General features: G+C 38.4%; 1 protein-coding gene across 1 annotated transcript in view; it reads right to left on the bottom strand.

Annotated features, from left to right (window-relative positions):
* LOC136269116 (inositol 1,4,5-trisphosphate receptor-like) overlaps nucleotides 1-3,173 on the bottom strand; it is a 58,717-nt gene extending 55,544 nt beyond the window's left edge. The window contains exons 1-3 of the mRNA XM_066064589.1: nucleotides 3,025-3,173; nucleotides 2,829-2,899; nucleotides 2,688-2,763 (exon numbers count right to left, since the gene is read on the bottom strand). Coding sequence (XP_065920661.1) covers nucleotides 2,688-2,763; nucleotides 2,829-2,899; nucleotides 3,025-3,116 — 239 coding nt within the window. The 5' untranslated portion in view covers nucleotides 3,117-3,173. The remainder of the gene's footprint in view (nucleotides 1-2,687; nucleotides 2,764-2,828; nucleotides 2,900-3,024) is intronic.
* Nucleotides 3,174-18,904: the final 15,731 nt, after the last annotated feature.

Raw genomic sequence — 18,904 nt, forward strand, 5'->3', positions numbered from 1 at the left:
ATATACCAAAAAAATATACATATTTAGGAAACGGTGCTATAGTGCATGGCTTCACCCCACACTATAACATCTTTTCTAAATTTGTATATCTTTTAGTATATATTTTGAATTCCATGATATCTATAGTATAACATATACTGTATGACAATTAAGGAATTTCATGCAGGAATACAATGAACTACCAGCATCTGGTAACAACATAATTTTTGTGCATTTGTAAAAACAGTAATTTTGAGACATGATTGTCATCACACACTCCAAATACAAACACACATTTGCATGCAGTACACCGTTTTATTGTAACCACATTACAAAATGAGGTCATTACATCTTATTGATGACTATGATGAGAACAATCATAGACACAATCTGCATGTGATTTCAGATTTTCGGTTTACTAAATAATGATGACGTACTTTACAATAATGATTTCACATTAACACACACATTGACATGCACACAGTTGCTCAGCCTGCTGTGCTGGTGACGAGTGAACTCAGCAATAAATTCTGCTACTCCCATGGTTAAAGAAAAAAACCATAAACACACAGAGATCATCTATTCAATATTGTTGTTCAACAACTCTTAATGACATGATTTTCTTTTCATCTGGCCAAGGGACGCTCAATAACCAATAGGAGTTTTGAACTCAGCCAAAGGAGTGGATAGATGTTTGCACTAGTGAACAGCCAGTATGAGATAAGCATGTAACCACATTTGCAAACTGAATCATGTCAACTGCTTGAATCATGTAGGACAGTACACACCCATGTGTATGTGGTTGCATGATACATCAACAAAAGCTTTAAATCACAACAATATACCTGTGTATGGCTTCAGTATTCAGTGCTGAAGGATTTTAGTAATATCCATCAAAGAAATATCCATAAGGAAATATCCATCAAATTATTTAACTGTCTTTCATTCAGCTACTCAGAGATCTAGTTAGCAATGATTCTTGATCCAAGAAGAAATTGCTCCAAGTAATTTGCATTCCACTGTTAACATTGAACACTATTGATTATAATCTTTGCGCTATTGTTAAGGGGACCACAATTTCTAAAAATTCGATAGCTGGTAGCTATTCAATAAAGGGCTGTGTAAATGTATGGCATATAATTCGTTATCAATTTTCAGTTCGTATATGACCATACCCACTTGTTTGATTGTGCAAACCTTGCACAAGATTTCACCTTTAGTAATTCTGCCGCATTGTTGTAGTCAACTTTTCGCTCATCATCCTTCAATCTTTGTAAAGCTTTAGAGTGTGCAGGAGTTTTACTAAGTAGCTATACTGTGTTAGCATGCACAAACTAAGTCAGAAGGAATTCACTTGAGTTTTCATGTATTTCTTTTCACCATTTTGGAACTTTAGAAGAGAAGCCAAGAACACTTCACTTCTCCAAGAGTACTATTGTAAAACTGATGCAAATATTCTCGTATATAGTCTAATTGTCGTGTGTGGATGTGACGTTATTAGATTGCACCTTTATGGCTGAATAGCGGCTATATAAACAATGCAGAGCCGCACTTTTACAGTTTAAGAACTTTTTCACCAGGAAAAGAACTATTGAATTGTGCGTGTAGCATGTGGATTAACAGTACAGAATAGAAGATAGAAAATTATGGGCCTACATTTTTGTACACTGATAAATCAGCAAAAAAGAAAGTGAAGAAAGAGCGCCTACCAATTAAGATATATGCTTCTAACAAGACCTTCTAGCTGTGAGGCATCTCACCAAAAGTATTGCTTGAAGCCTAGAAAAAAGAAACCACCTAACTATGGATAAATCATGTTCTCCCACAATAAATAAATAAATACAAGAAGTAGAAAGAAAAATTAGGAATCTTAAGTTGGATTAGGGATGAAAAAAAGAAGTGAAACAATAAAGGAATAGCTAAACAGTTGTGAGGTTGTCCTATACCTGCAGTTACAGACTGAACTAGAATAAGGATTAAATATATCTGCAGGTAGAGACAACCCCTCTAGTTTCACAACTTTCCCTCTTGTTTCACTACTTTTTTGCTTTGGTTCCTAATCCAACTTAAAACTCCTACTACTTGTTTGTTTACTTCATATAAGCTAATTACGACTATGAACTCATGGATACAAAGTGATGTCAAACAATGAATCAAACCCGTAGCTTTAATTATTAATGTACAAACTCAGCGTGAGTATCACGTATATATTACAATAATTATTGCAGTTGACCTATGTAGTGATTACAAAATGATGATTTAGTCTGTCTTTGAAAATTTCAATGTCAGGTGATAAAACAATGTCCATTGGTAAAGCATTCCATTATCCATTGTCTATATAGTTATGCTTGGCTGGAGGCACCAGTCAGTCAGTCAGTCAGTCAGTCAATCAGCCAGCCAGCTAATAGAAAATTCAGCTAAAGTGCCAAGCTGCATTCATGAAGGAAAAGTGAGGCTGGTTTCTGGGTGATATTTTTGGACAAGAAAGCCCAAATCTCCATGATCCCTAGTGAATATACCGTACTGTATGATTCAGAAACTGCCTTGCCTCATGCTAAGGCACTCGGCATTTAGCTATTATTAATCATGCAGTTAGTTACCATATGCATACATACATTGCTTGAGTGTGGGTATACAGACACAACAATTCACCAAAATTAATGGTATCTATAGCCTATATGTACACAATCACTACATAAATAACTTACTGCTGGTTTCTCTTCAGTTTAGCAAGCTTCTCTTGTGCTTTGCTTTTGTTTGGTGCTATCACTTTGAAAGCAGCCACTGCAAAAAAAAAATTATCGAAATTTATCCATCATCAGCAACATTGAAGTTGTCATTTAACCTACTTCGCAAGTCTGGAATGTTTGGATCATCTGGAGATATCACCGGAAGCACCGACAACGTTAAGTGTTCCGAGCTACAATTGAACACAAATAGCGCATGACTAATTATGCGGATGATAATATGGCTACCGCGGCTACGAAACTTTACTGTGACCCCCCGGCAGTACGAACGGTATTGCATGTTGCTAAACTGACAGACCTGCAAAACACGTAGCCTTTTCCTTCCTTCGAATGTAGGAATATTATATCCCCAATGCGCAACGATTGTTGTTGCTGCTCCCGCACAGCCATGAGCTACTAGCTACTAGGAGTCGCTGGAGTTTAGACTTTGACTGTCGTACACACCAGATGCTTGTTTCAAAGGATGAAGCCAGAATTATTGAGGATTTCCCACGAAACTAAAGCGGAAAAACATGAGACATTGCACCACTTGTGATTCAACAGACTCTAGCCTGAGTTAATTACAATGTGTGGGTTCCTCAGACAGCACTACTCATCAACCACTCATACTACTGCTCCAGCTTTACTTATTCTTAATTTACTAGGCAGGCAGCACAGCTGGTTTGCCCGCTAGGATATAAAATCAACAATATTACAGTGCATATGTTAGAGTATAAAGCTAGCTAATTGTGACATCAAGAGTTCTCCCTTACTTTTATTATGAACTCTTGGTAACATTGATGCTGGACTCAATGAGTCAAACACGGATCCTGGAATGTATCTGTGTAAGCTATGCATTATAAAAGATGGGATTATGGGCCTGATATTGGTGCTCCGTAAATAGATTCAGCTGACACCAAAGCCTGCAGGACATTACCCTTGGGCAATTGTCTGCTTGCATATTAGCAAGCATGTCTGTCCTCTTATTGTTTCCGGCTTGAGTGCTTCCTGAAAAAAAAACACATCGGTTAGTTTTCCTCTGCATTTTGGGGATAACCCACCCAATTTCCTCTGAAACAAAAGAGCACCGCCCATGTCACATTAACTATTTTGTAGTTAAAGGAAACAGGGGGGTTCAAAGGGTTCCATGGAACCCCCCTTTTGAAAGAGCCTCTTTTACTGGAGATACTCTAATAGAGCATGCAGTCAAGATCGAGATACTCTAATAGAACAGTCACAGTATTCTTAAGAGGAGCAGTGTAGCAGGCTACGTGTGGAGTTATAAAGAAAGTAATATAGTTGGTGAGGAGCAGCTATTGTCAGCAGGTGATGACTTTTTTTTTTAATTTTAGTCTTCGACTTAGGTGCACCTTTGACTTACAGCTAGGCTGAAGTTGCAATTCCAGAGTGGAACCCCCCTTTTAAAAATAAAGTCTGGATCCGCCCCTGGAAAGAAGAGATTGAGGAGGAGGGAAAGATAACGACTCGCGAACTGTTTACTGCAAAAATACTGGAATGTCAGACTGGCCCCCCTTATAGACCTCTTTGAAGTGCACACCTAAATTATTGGAATGTGCTAGGCGGTTGGGTCAAAACCTGCATGACTAGTGTGACAATTTAATCCAGGCAAGCTCGTCCTGCTAGTTAACCCTGTTTAACCTGCTGTTAAACTTGTAATAAACAATCAATAAGTTACAGTGCGGTCTAGCTACTCAACAACACTGAAACTCCATCATTGCATACAGCAGCTGCTACTCAGCTACCTGACTCCGGCCTACATCAGTTGGTCAGGGAACTAATAATGAACTGGACAAGAAAGTGAAGAAATGGTCAATAACTATATTGTCTTATAAGTTGGTGTCTAGCTAATACATACTGAGGATTTCCAAATCTTTGCAACACCTAAATATGTATGGCTGAATAAAGTTTTGCTGAATGAATCCACAAGTTTAATACACCATGCAGGCAAGGTGTTGGTAAACAACTAACAATAGGGTTAGCTTGGTCACTATGCATTGTGGTATTCATTAGAAGGTATCAACAACAGGTTTGAGATGGTACCATATGTAGCAGCCTGCCTGTTCTAGATCATTCTGTGCTATAACAGGGAAGCAGTGGCAGCTAAGGAACAGCAGTATCACTATTATGTTTGCAGTGCTGGAAAAGTTTTATTGAGTTGATATTAAAGCTTAATACAGGAACTTATCAAGTATGAATCCTACTACAACATTATCATCAATCCCCATGGAGCTACAAGACCATCCATCCCAGGATGCCATCATGGAGATAATGTGGCTGTGGTAGGCATGCACTTTCAGCTGGCCATTTAGATGCTATTGTAGCAGCAAGTATATCTTATTTCTGAGTCACAACTACAGCAGTTTGTTTGGCTCCACAGCTGACAATCATGTATGTACGCTAATGCAGGTAAGTAGGGTACTATTAAGCTCTTTAGTTAGTTACAAGGCTTGGCACGCCACAGCCACAAGCTTGTTGCCAAGGAGATCCAGCATAGGGAATCCACCATAGGGGAGACAGCAGACTGATAATACACCTGGACACTGCATGCATTTCATGGAAGATAGCATAAGAAATACATTCTGTAGAGGGGTTTAGCACAGGCTGAGATAACACCTCACTTCCTGTTTGAACAGGATGGTTAGTTCTGTGATGTGATAATTAAATTTCTGGGGAAATGTGGAAGTAGGTACACTTGGCTTAGGACTCTGAAGTGAGGCATCTCTCCTGGTGCCCCCTTATGCTAGAGAGATGTACCTACCAATTAATTTGCTGTATGGTAGGGATGTACCTACTGATTAATTTGTTGTATAGTAGCTACAGCTGTATGTAGAGGTGGTACTGTACCTTCCTGGTGATCAGGGGTAAACTTAGACTCATGGTAAACACACAGAATTCTAGATCTTATATTTTTTTTTAAGTTGCAGAACATCAGGATAACTTTACTTTTAAAGAAAAAAATTTGACAGAGCAGCAAATGAATATTTTCACCACTCTACTAAGAATTTCTTAGATTAAACAGCCTGAGGCTAACTATAGTACACACTCTTAAACTGTGGAAATTATAGAATTTTGCTGCAATATATATTTCACAGGTACAAACGCATTTAAGTATGTTGGAGTTTTTCATTGTATTATTGTTTGCAAAACATAGTTTAGTGTGGGGTCAATTTCACTCAATAATCACAGAATGAGAACCATGATTTATAGACATTTTTGGCTTAGAATTATGAAGTTGTTTTTTTTTTAAATCAGATATTTAAGCATAAAAGTATTTAATGTAAACAAGCACCCAAATGTTGCATCTTAGAAGTGTTGTTTACCCTTGACCAGTGCGATTTTTATGGGAGGAACTCTCATTATTAGTCAACAACATTCGTTGTGAACACCTTGTGCACTTCTGTGTTTGCCCTTCAGGGCTCAACTAGTAAAGTACATTACTGACCAGGTGTACAACTTATAAATTTGCTGTATGGTAGGGGTGCACTGCCAACTTGCTGTATGGTAGGGGTGTAACTATTGGCTTGCTGTATCTACCAGCTTGGTGTATGGTAGGGGTGTACCTACCGGCGTGCGGTTTGGTATGAGTGTACCTACCGGCTTGCTGTATGGTAGGGGTGTACTTACTGGCTTGCTGTGTACCTACTGGCCTGCTGTATGGTAAGGGTGTAATTACCAGCTTGCTGTATGGTAGGGGTATACCTACTGGCCTGCTGTATGGTAAGGGTGTAACTACCGACCTGCTGTATGGTAGGAGTGTACCTACCGGCTTGCTGTATGGTAGGGGTATACTTACCGGCCTGCTGTATGGTAAGGGTGTAACTACCGACCTGCTGTATGGTAGGAGTGTACCTACCGGCTTGCTGTATGGTAGGGGTATACTTACCAGCCTGCTGTATGGTAGGGGTGTACCTACTAGCTTGTAGGGGTGTACCTCCAGTGTTGCCTGGCAGTTAGGGGCTTGTAGCAAGCTATACAATTCATGAATAAGTTGGCAGCAACAAATACTGGTGTTCTCTGTCAGCACATACACCAACCTGTTATTTGGGTTATCAAAAATCACAGTTTAACTTCTGCTGCTGCAAGCTTTAATTTTCTGGTAATAGCTGACTCAACAAATCAGTACAGGAATCCCTGTCTCATTGTTCATTGACACTTGGTAAATCTGTGGGTACCTCAGGTCTCATCAATTGTATGATTACCCGAGATAATTCCATACCCAACTGGTCCTGGCTGTTTGTTTGTTTGTTTGTTTGTTTTATTAGCTACCAGATCAGATGGGTAAATCTTCAGGACTAGTAGGGTATGGCGTCAGGGAGAGGTCTGGCTTTCCACCTTATGGTGTGTAATTAATCAAGCCTCTCCTGGCTTATCTTGGATGCCATATTCTCTCAAAAGAAATGCCATGAATCACCTATGAGTATTGGACAGTAAATAGGGCTACAGCCACTGATTCCTATATCATGGGATGTCTACCCTCACTCTGTTTGGAGCAGTGGATATGGGAACTATCAGATCATGGATATCTCAGTTGCTAATTATATCCCAGACAGTAGTCATAAAAGTTATTTGGATGCACAAGAGTCATCTACCACAAATATTGACTGCAACATATCAAAGCGAAGTGATTGGCTATCTAGCAAGACTTGTGGCACTATAAAGAAGGCAAAAGTGTTTTGTGGGTGTAATGCCAAAGAGTTGTCTCCTTGAGGATAATACCAGAAAAATGGTAACTGATTGCTGATTTCCTTGTGTGGGAGTATAATAACAGAGCTCCTGATAATTTTTTTTTAGCATACTGTCAAACTGTCAGTACAACAAGGATTTTGTCTGGACATAGCAAAAAGTGTACTGATGTACTTCTGAGTTTTTCAGTGTGCAAACCAGAAGTAGCGTAACAATGTCATAACATAATGTACATAGTGTTTGTAGTCCAAGTAGGAAAACAGGTGCTTTAAGCTATTAAAGCGAAGTTTCAACATGTTTCATAGCTGACAAGCACAAGTAGGCTGGTGTACAAACCTCAAAAATTGGCTTGAGATAAAGTTTGTGTGGTCACATTAGATATTATGCCTTGGTAAGGCTGTTCTCCAGCAATAAAATAACAGAACTGTCTGATTGTGGAATGTTATTTGAGCAGTGAAAATGGTAGAAGCACAGCTGTCTTACACACATTGATAAATGACATGGCTATTCTAGTAGCTCCTGGAATCTCTTTTACGTATAGTAAAAGCTGACATTCAAGAAGAACACATTATGATCCCAGGCTTCCCAGCTCAGTATTCACTAGGTATCGAAACAATCTATATGAACAAGGTTGGCCTTTGCCCTACCCTTATAATGTCTGGCATAGTGTGCTTCTATGGATATTAAGCAAAAGGGCTGGACACTATTGATGATTTTTTACTGCAGCTAGTAGCAAGGGACCTGCACACAGCATCAAGGCAAGAACAGAAACTACTGCATGTCCACAATCTACAGCCTCCTGGTCTTACTAGACCAGTCACAGTTAAATTAAAGGTGTCCACTACCTGCCTGGCATTTCTAGGGAGCAAGATAGACTTGGAGTGACTACAGCTACACCAGCCACAGAAGATATTGACATCTTCTCTAACTGTTAACATCTATTTGTAGTTCATCCTTCAATTTCAAAAATAAGTAGTGAGCCTTGCTTCACAACGTGTATAGCCAGGAAGACAATTACTCTATCCAACATAAGGTTGGCACCCACCCTAAACCCTTAAAGAGACTAAGCATATCAGCAATGGCAGACATCCTCATGTGGCACTTTTGTGGAAAGGTGGAACAGTCACTGTTGTGGGATTGAGCATTAGGCACCAGCATATTAATTTTGTGCATAATAGGTGCCTGAAAGCATCAAGCGTAATGCTAGCATAATAGACAGAAAAATGTTGTCATATTGTAAGCAATAATGCATGCCACAGAAAAAGGTTGACTTACACTAATAGAACAGTCGATGCCACTGATATGGCATTAAGTAGTTATCTGACACGACTGTTATATATAGTTAACAATGCAGTCAAATTCTTAATGCACAACGAGTACTTTTTTACATTTAGCCAGTTGTTCATAAGCCAAAGTTTATCATTATCCATAGAAAGTAACAAAACATTGGAACTGTGGCAAAAAATTTGAGCATAATTATGCACATATTGGGAAAAATTTTTGAGCACTGCAGCATAGCATAATAGGCAAAATTAAAAGCATAATAGGCTAGTGACTATTGAGCATGTTTAAGTGTAACTTTCAGATGTGTCAGGCTCATGTACATGTAACTTTCCAATGCCCACATTGGTTCCAGCTTTACTGGACCTCCCACAAAAGTCACCTGTCCATTACAGTTAATACACTTATTTTAGTGATTATGGAAGGGTTAGGGTCTGGGAAGATGACGCAATTGGCACATGGTTGCAGTGATAAATGTTCTCACTGTAATTCTTCACTGACTCACAAATGGTAGAGCTACTTTTACACAGGCAAATGTTTTCATTTATAGCCGTTAACAGTTCTGGGAAGAGATATACAATGGCACTGCATGTGTGTGTGTGTGTATGTAGGATTAATGCATGAGAAATGTGAATACATTGCATCCCGTTTACGTTAGTTTTGATATTAGAGCACAGTCGATCTAAATTAATGCAATTGTCCAGTTGCTTTGGTGGGTGAATGGACCGGAGTCATGGTATATTTGGTGGCATGTAATGGCTAGTCTTCTGGAAGACTAGCTTGTATGGGTAAGTTGGCATACCACCAAATATAACAGCCAGAGCCTTATCATAGATGTTGGGGTACACATTTACCATGACCCAATCTTGGAGGGTCACGTGATCTCACGTGACACAACAAGAGTCAGGTCTCAAGGCTACAGTGCTCCAGCCCATTCTCCCAATCTTGATGTCTTATTGTATATGGTCACTGGTACACGCTGGTATACAGAGGTACACCTGGGAACAAGTTAAAAGGGGAAGCACTATTACATGGACTGGACTGGATTCTGGACTGGACTTTTTCTTTAAGTATGATGAGATTTTTCCCCCGGGGTTACCAGCTTGCCACCACCCCTAACACTAAAGATGTTTAAAGTGCTAGACAAAAAACTAGAATCAATTTGCAGTCAATGAACTAGAGCCACCTGACACCTGACCCTAATACAGCCAAACTGGCAAAGCAAACAGGGCACGTTCTTGTTCATGATCAGTTAAGGCTGGAATAAACTGGTGAGACAACTCCTCCTCCAGTGGAATAAGAAGAACAGATTAGTTGGTGCACATGAAATATGTCACAAAAGCACAGTAACCAGCATGAGGGTGAACCTTTGCAATTTCACTGAGCTGATGAACAGACTTCAGCCAGTAGTCCATCTTCTCCTTCATGTATTGTGAAAGAACGACTCCCCAATGCTGTACCGAGATTGCGTCTCCCATCTACTGTCACACTGACTCCAGTTCCATTGAAAACCTTCCGAGTAATAGGAAGGAATTCTAGTCAACCAGGTCTTAGAAGCATTAGGGAAGTAACCATAAGCCGTACCTAAGGACTGGATCTTAGTCCACCATTCATGTAATCCAGACAAGGAGCCCCCAGCAGTGGTATCATCAGCAAACCGAACCTGACAGATACAAGGAGTATTCAGGGTCTCTATCAGTGGAGTGACGCTCACAGAATACATTGCTATAGCCAAAGGGTCCCCCTGGGTAGTGCCTTCTGATGAAAGCAGCTGACGGCCATCAATGAAGAGGAGAACATCCTTATGATATGTGTTTATAAGTATGGTGGCTAATGGTGGTCAGAAGGATTGCATGTTATGAAGAGCCATCTTGCAATTTAAGCAATTAGAGCATCGACAAGCAGGACAGCTTCAGTAGAAGAATCAGAATATATTGATCGCATTGCATGAACAGCTTCACTACCAGCATCCTTCCCACACACAACTGGAGAGATCCAGCTGTCTCCAGAATCAAGACACACTGTAGTGTGTCATGCGGCTCAAGAAGCTGGTGCACCACACTGTGAGTATATTGACAGGAAGAAAGAAAACGTGATTTTCACACCTTTGTAGCTCTGTGATCACTATGATGATAATAATTTTATGCATGTTTTATATATAGCTAACTGCTTCAGTAAACAGCAAAGCAATAATACAAATTGATATAACTGATATGTCACCCGCTCAGGAAAGTTTTTTTTCATTTCTGTACCAGGTAGTACATCAAGCACATGTGAGTTACATGTGTTATTTTATGATGTAATAAAAGTTCATCATCATTTCTAAGCTTCTTGCTTGTAAGCATGGGTGGATTTACTGATTTTCCAGTTCATGGTGAACACAATAAGCCAAGTTACAACTCCATTGCATTGACTGTTGCACTCGTAAATTATTGGTGGTTAAATAAGTGCTTGGTATATATAGTCACTGTATAAATGTACAGTTTTTCTGTTCCTGCTCTCTACTCCAACATGTAAGGCTGAAACTTTAGCAGCCAATTGATGTTCCCCTCTAGACAAACAAAGATCAGCTGGTCATATAATCAGCTGGTCATATAATCAGCTGGTCATATACTGTATGGCAATTAAAGGCAGTAAACACTGAACTAGAAGTCAGTGCAATTTATGTAATGGATATTGGGCCAATGGTCACATGGTACTTACCAAATTGACTATTATTGAGAATCAAGGACCAAATTCAAACAGTAAAGTAGTGCTGAGCAATACATCGATTAGTTAGTTAAACCGCAGTATCTGTTTACCATCTAATTTCTTAACACTGCAATACCATGGATATTTTTTAAAAATATATCTTTTATACATTGCCAGTATTATTGTGGGTGAAAATTGTACTGTACAGGAATACATACTTGGTGTGCACATGGTACGTTTGTATGTTCAGTTGAGGTATTTGACATTAAATTTCTGTGTCTGCATTTAATGATAATTTATTTTTCATGAGTTAGTTCTATATGTGGGTAAGGATTATCATAAGGGTATTCAACACTGGTAAGGACTACTAAGGATGGTAGCACTAGCCTGGCAATGCCTGACCTTTCATGTGGATGTTCAATGATATTAGCTCAACAATAAATTCACCAAACCTTCATCTACCAACCCACTTCGGATGCTGATTCACCAAACTTAAGTCACCCCAAACTTTCATTGTTTATGGTACATGACTTGTAGTTAAAGAATCCTTTAGCTCTTCAGTTATCATGTGGTCAGTACAAGCACATGCATTCATACTGAGCTTTTTCAAAGACTATGGTTGTACTGAAAGGCCTCTTTCAATTAGTGCATGATGTTGCTACAACACAAGTCATGTATGCTATGACCCTTACATTCACACAAAGAGTTTGGTGCATCTACCACCAATAAATATTGCATCTTGTGGTGTAACCATGTGTGTTGGGTGAGGTGATCTGTTAAAGAAGTAGTCTTTTTTGTGATACTAAGGTTGTGGATGCATGGATGGTGTACATGTCCTGACATAAATATAGGGTGGGGATCAATGCTTGCATTTGTAGTTATTCTGTATATCTGGAAAACAGCCATAACATTTGAAAGGCATACTACAAAAAGGCTGTTACTGCTTGGCATGTATTATTTTCAACCACTTGGTTTAGTAATCCCTGCTAGGTGCACTAATCTAGAGGTCTCACAGTGAGTATTGAAAACCTACCCCTACTGTGCAATTACAGCAGAGGTTGCAAGTGTAGGGATAATTTAACAATGAAACTAACACAGTGGCTTCTTAGGCTAACCCTGCTGTTATGCATGCCAGTAAGAGTATTATGATATTAGAAGCTCTAATGGATTATGTGTGTTGACGTGAATAATGCATTGAGCACATAATTATATTTGATGATGCATTTCATGTAGAAAATAGTTGAAGTCCTCAAGCTAATAAAATTTTGTACAGAATCACACTTTAATATATAATCACACAATGCACAATAGTTGTGCTACACAGTTTTACTATTACATTCCATTAATACTTTCAATTAGCAACCAGTCAATTGAATTCTAAAGAAGTGCACAAGTCTATCCATATAACTCTCCAATGTCATGATGAAATTTGAACATTGCCTTGCAGTTTTAAAGAAAACCACATTCATATAATCATATAATTGACTAATCATATAATTAATTCATATAATGCTGTTTAATTTGCTGATTGTAATTAGCTAGCCCTTCTCATAGCCTGTAAATGTTTACTGATTTTACAAGTGTCATGTGACTGTCCCCGGTGTTATTGCACCGACTTTCAGTTCAGTAACCACTACCTTTTTTAAAAATAGAAGAACCTGTCCTAATGGCATGCCCATCCACCACACTGTAACTTAAGCTAAGATGTTCTATTTAAAGTGTTTTGCCTATACCTACATTACAGAACTAGAAAACAGAACCTACAGAACAAAAAGAATAGAAGAGAGAGGTGAAAGGGAGCCCACTAGGGGAGTAAATTACAAACAGTGGACACCCTAGACTCAGAAATTATAACCAGAGCAGGGAAGGTGGTGCCCAAGCTTGATCTGGAGTCACGAATGTGCATAATGGAAGACTTAAGTAGTGCCAAATTCATCACATCACATATTGCAGGTATTGAACATTTCACGATGGATGAGCACATGATGCAATCTGAACACCTGCCTGCAGATCAGTAGAAACCAACCAGTTAAACTGACAGCTATAGTGGCAGAGCCAGGAAGGTTCAAGGATTAGCTACATGAGACAATGAATAAATTAACTGTATTTATTTATTTATTAAAGATTTTGCTGCAGTTACAGCGTGTATACATACTTATATAATTACAAAAAGAAAAATGATTATATACTACAGCTGGTATGCTGGTACATATAGCTATGGACACACAACTTTAAGCCATGAAATTGGTTTTTGTAATTATATATTTAACCTTCCTCTTATGATAGGTTAGTTGTACTTTTCTCTGTATGGGGAGGATGTTATTTAGGTGATGTAATATTTAGGCACACTAAAAAATATTGTGTACCTGTGTGCAGTGGGGATCAATTAGAATATGAAAATCTTTTAACATGTGCCAGGTGTACCTTAACACTGCACAAATTTGTAGTGTTAATACTAAAATGTAGTGATAAATGTGCAGTGTTAATAAAAGTAATCAAGGCAATCCACACCATAACTGTATATCACTAAGTATGATCACAATCATATACTAAGTCAGATTGTAATTAACTTATTTGTTTCTTTTCTTTTTGAATCCTCCTGGATCAGCCATACCTAAGCTAGCTGTCTTACCAGTAACTATCTAATCATTACCATATGTTTTGAATCTTGATTCATAATACATATAGCAGGGGGCGGGGACAATAGGGCTATAGCCCCTGTAAAATGTACAAAAGAGACTTATTAAAAATACTCATTGAACATCAACAACTGTATTACATATTCTCTATGTAACTAAGCAATGGCAGTACATCTGTATAAGCATTATGGATGATGATATTGTGCACACGAAGCAGATAACAGATTTAACATTGCAAACATGATGTATGTCAACTTAATCATGATGGATGTTACAGTATGAGAATGTAAAATTGGAAACACCATGATACCTTCCATATGACTTAGTCCCACCATGCACATTAGTAACATCCATCTCTACACTAAAGCAACTAAGAGTCTCAACTTTCTAAAATGAAATCTGATGAAAAACTGAGAAGTGCTCAACTAGTGTACCCTGCAGGGAGAGAGAATAACGTACATGGATTGAGTCCAGTCCAAGGGAAGTTTCATCAGCCAGTTCCTTCTAAACAAACTTGGTCCATTTCCCCAGGCCACTGCTAACTGCAACTGTTCACATGATCTTTGTGCTGCACCTCTACTGTAATCACTCCCTTCACAGTCAGCTGCTTGCCACTGTAGGTTTTCAACTTTACCAGGGACTCTTGCAGTGGCGGATCTAGGAATTTATAAAGGGGATTTCCAGTTTAGAAGGTGGACATGTACACTGACATGGGTGAGCACGCTCACCATGCATGTGTAGGGGGTCTGGGGGCATGCCCCCCAGGAAATTTTTGAAATTTAGATGTTCTGAGACTGCATTTGGAAGCAATTGTAGTGTGAAATTATCTGTAAAATAAATATACCAATAAAAACATTTATATAAAGTATATACGTAGCTACATTGTAATTATTGCCATGATCCATCCATCATGTGGTTGTAAGTTATAATATTATACAATGTGACAGTATTAAAATATATAGCTAGCATTTAAATGATCCAACATGCAATGAACTAACTGTAGCATAATACATAATTGCATGCATGTGTCTATAAATGGTAGCTTCATTCTGCGAGGGTGTAATTGCTCAAATGTCTGTACAAGTTCTCCAATTTTATCCTTGTACAGTTTGTCACATGGTTGGCAGTTCATTTTCAGGCAATCTAGTCTTTCCGTTGTCATTGTTGATCGATGGGCTGTTTTGATTAGCCTCAGCTGGCTAAAATTCTCACAGGATGTGATAGGAAGTGTTAATGCTATCTGCAAAAGAATGTGGATATTAGGAAAGCCAGCAGGATCACAGGATTGGTATACATCAATAAGTTTCTTGGGTACATTGTTTTCTACATTTCTTTGTTAACTCAAATGTAATATATACTCAGTAGGGAACATTAATGGGTGTGGTAAATCATTCTGATAAAAATGTGCAGTTTGCATTAGATCTGATTCAAAACAAAGGTGTCACCATGAAGGTCTCTACCTAACTGACAGGCACTAATAAAATATGTTGTGAAATTCTCTTACAGAATTTTCTCTTGATTTCTTAAGAGCTTCTACCACACGATTCACTTCCTTGTATGCATATAAAACATCAATGGTTTGCATCTGTAACTTTAAAGTTAATGTTCTAGGGGATGATAATACTTCAAGCAGTATTTTGAAACTTATTTAAAATGAGGAAGATCCAGCTGATACAAAAACCCATTGGCTTTTGTGATAGTTTCCCCATCCCAATGTCCCTAGTTCTGTAAATTGACTATATTGATGGCTTGCAAGGTCGTATGTACAGATGGTAGGAGTTCTAAAATCATCTTGCAGGACCTCGTCAGTCTCTGCTCAAAAGTAAACTAACTCAATGAAATTACCTTGATTGATATTACAATCTTCAAATCAAACAATATTGTCATCTCTATGGCCACGAAATGCAATGCCGTGCTTTCCACAAAATAAGACAATTTTAAAGAGATTTCAACACATTCTGGTTTTTTATAAACGTTTCTTGCAATCTTTGGTCATGCTGGACATTTATAGCCAAAGCAGAGTTTTGATATTGAATTAAAAATTCATTCATTTGTACCATGACTGTCATATGGTATGCAGACCTAGCATAAGCATTCATTTTTTGTGATTGCACTACCCAATTTTTAAAGGCAAGGAAGTAAATTGACCTGGAGATTGACCAGCTAACTCGCTTCCTGCAAAGAGTGTGCATGCATGGCAATACACACTATCTATATGATGGCTGTAGTGAATCCATGAATATTTATTCATTCACGTTGGTTGAAACTGTTGGAAGGACCCATTATTGTAGCAGCGTGTGCGTGGATACAATGAAGCATTTGTATTTGGCTCATGCTTTAAAATATGGTACTTGCTTTCTCTACTTAGCCTGTGCAAATTAATCCCATCTGCAAGTAACTTACCAATGTCCCATTCATAGAAGAGGCTGAAGCACCAGTTACTCATTGAAGTAAGGCTGTACTAGCTTTTTCTGCCATGGTAATAATGTTGAGGTTTACTACCATTGTCTATTGCATTCTGATCAGCTACATGTTCTATCAAGTACTTTGCAACATCTAAGTCATCCATGCCACTTGCAATGCTGTGCCACCCGTAATATGGTTCATACTGATTGTTTGGTTCACATCAACTTTACACTAAAAATTTGAGAACTTTGAAAGATTACCACAGAACAGCACAGTTAATTTGCTAACTTGATTCGACCACAAATATTGACATCAAGCTTCAAGTCTTTGATGGCATTGATAAGCAAGATTTGGCAGGCTTCAGAGGAATCAGCACCAGAAACTAACCTGAGAAAGTGCAGATCTCCATCCCCATTCAAACAATTAGGATCCATGTCGTATTCATAAACTAATATTTGTGCAATTCCAATTTATCTCGCTAAGAAAATGAAGGAAATTATAGGATCACCATCAGCTACTTTAATATGTTTTATAACAGACTTGTCATACTGATTTAGTATGCTTCTCAGATGATCACTATTTGCATCTCGCGGTTATGTTCTGGAGGCACAAACATCCTTTATTGCTGAACTGAGTGTTGTATGCATGTGTTCAAGCATTTAGGTACCGTAGGTAGCCAGTTTATACATCATTATGTAGCTGTAAAAGTATTGTTCACTCAGTAACTAGAAGTTGAGCACTATATACACCAGCACATAATTAATGCAAAAACACTGTAGGTACTTCTGAAAGACATGTAGTGGATGATTAAATTGCCACTGTAGAGAATGATGAAATTGTCACTGCAGAGGCCACTGTAGATTCTGAAGTTATTTACATGAGAGCGATGCCATGTCTGATAGCAGAAATACTGATCAACATGTCACCGACTATGGGGACCACACTATGTTAGAGGTTGTTAAGATATCAGAGGGTGATGATGACTCCATGCCTGGTGATAGTGATAATCAGGTGCAGCTGCCACACAATTTGGTAACCTGGATAATCCAGTGCCTATGAGTATTACCCTCACCCCAAATTGTAAACGATGATATTCAGGGTTGTGATGTGAACAATGCTCCCACTGTTGAGGATGAAGATGGTACCTCAGTTCAGCACAGCACTGTTACTAGCATATGCAGCATAGCTAACGAGAAATCAATTACTTTATTAACTATAGCAAAAGATTTCATGATATGGCAAGTCAGTAAGGAACGCCATTATTTTTCAGATTTATGTGGCAAAGGGATTGAATCTTATTATGCTACTGACCTTACCATTAAGAAATTTTCTAAGTTAATGGAAGATGGCTATGCTAATCCTCGAGGCTACTCCAACCACTACATCACTGATATGGCACCATCTTATTATGCTATTGGGTTGGAGCTTGATATCCGAACTGAAAGTGATTAGGGCTGATTCCAGTCTGGGTGACCTCAAGGAGAAATGTCGTAAGATATTAGAAGTGTGGCTGACACCTCAGCAAGCTGGAGGAAGTTGTGTGATGCTTTACAAGATCCTGACGTGGGATTACGTGTTCTTGCTGAACAGATTAAGAAATCTCTTTATTCTCTTGTGCAACTACTTTGTTCATGTCTTCATGTATGAGCCATTTATTGTTTCTTCCCTGTTATATAACTATGTTGCCTAAAACTTGTCTTTAAGGTGGCTTTTGTAACAAAAATTAATGATTTATGAAGTGCTCATCACCTGGGATTAGAATTGTACCAGTGCTAGTAGCCAGTACTGTATAACAGGAAATTTTGACGAAAGGAAAGTTAACTAATCTACACTACATCAATATTGACAAAGACTGTTGACGAAAATCATAAATCTAAACACCTACTTTCAGGGGACATTTGACAAATTAAAATTTACTGATTCATCCATTTTTTTTTCTTTTCATCTGTTGTATGGTATATCATATTGCTTGGTTACTATAAACTTTACATAATCTTCAGCCCTATTATATACACACAATCATCAAGCAAGCAACACCAATTGCAATCCATCACAGGTTTGCTAAGGCTCACTCCAATAGTATCATTATTACATCCTCCACTGTTAAAAAGGTAATAAAAGACGAGTATACCTAGGTATACAAATGCCAGCATGTGTCTAGTCACACAGCCGAGTTCTTTATTTGGTCATTTAGAGACTCACAATCATGCATGCATATGTTGATGTGATACTACTGGAAGGCTAGTTCACACACGTAAGCAATAGAATAGCTATGTTGACAAAATTCTGCAATTAGAATGGTAACTTATCAATAATGTTGAGAACGCAAATTTCAATTAACCCGAGAAGATAAAACACTGAAATGTTTTACCATGTGAAGCCAGTGACTGACCAAGTATGATGAAAACACCAAGCCAATAACATGTTTCTAATTGCATGGTCTCTAAATGACTTAGAAAATGCCATGGTGGCGTGTCC

The sequence above is a fragment of the Dysidea avara genome, chromosome 10 (assembly GCF_963678975.1).
Source record: "Dysidea avara chromosome 10, odDysAvar1.4, whole genome shotgun sequence".
Classification (NCBI taxonomy): Eukaryota; Metazoa; Porifera; class Demospongiae; order Dictyoceratida; family Dysideidae; genus Dysidea; species Dysidea avara.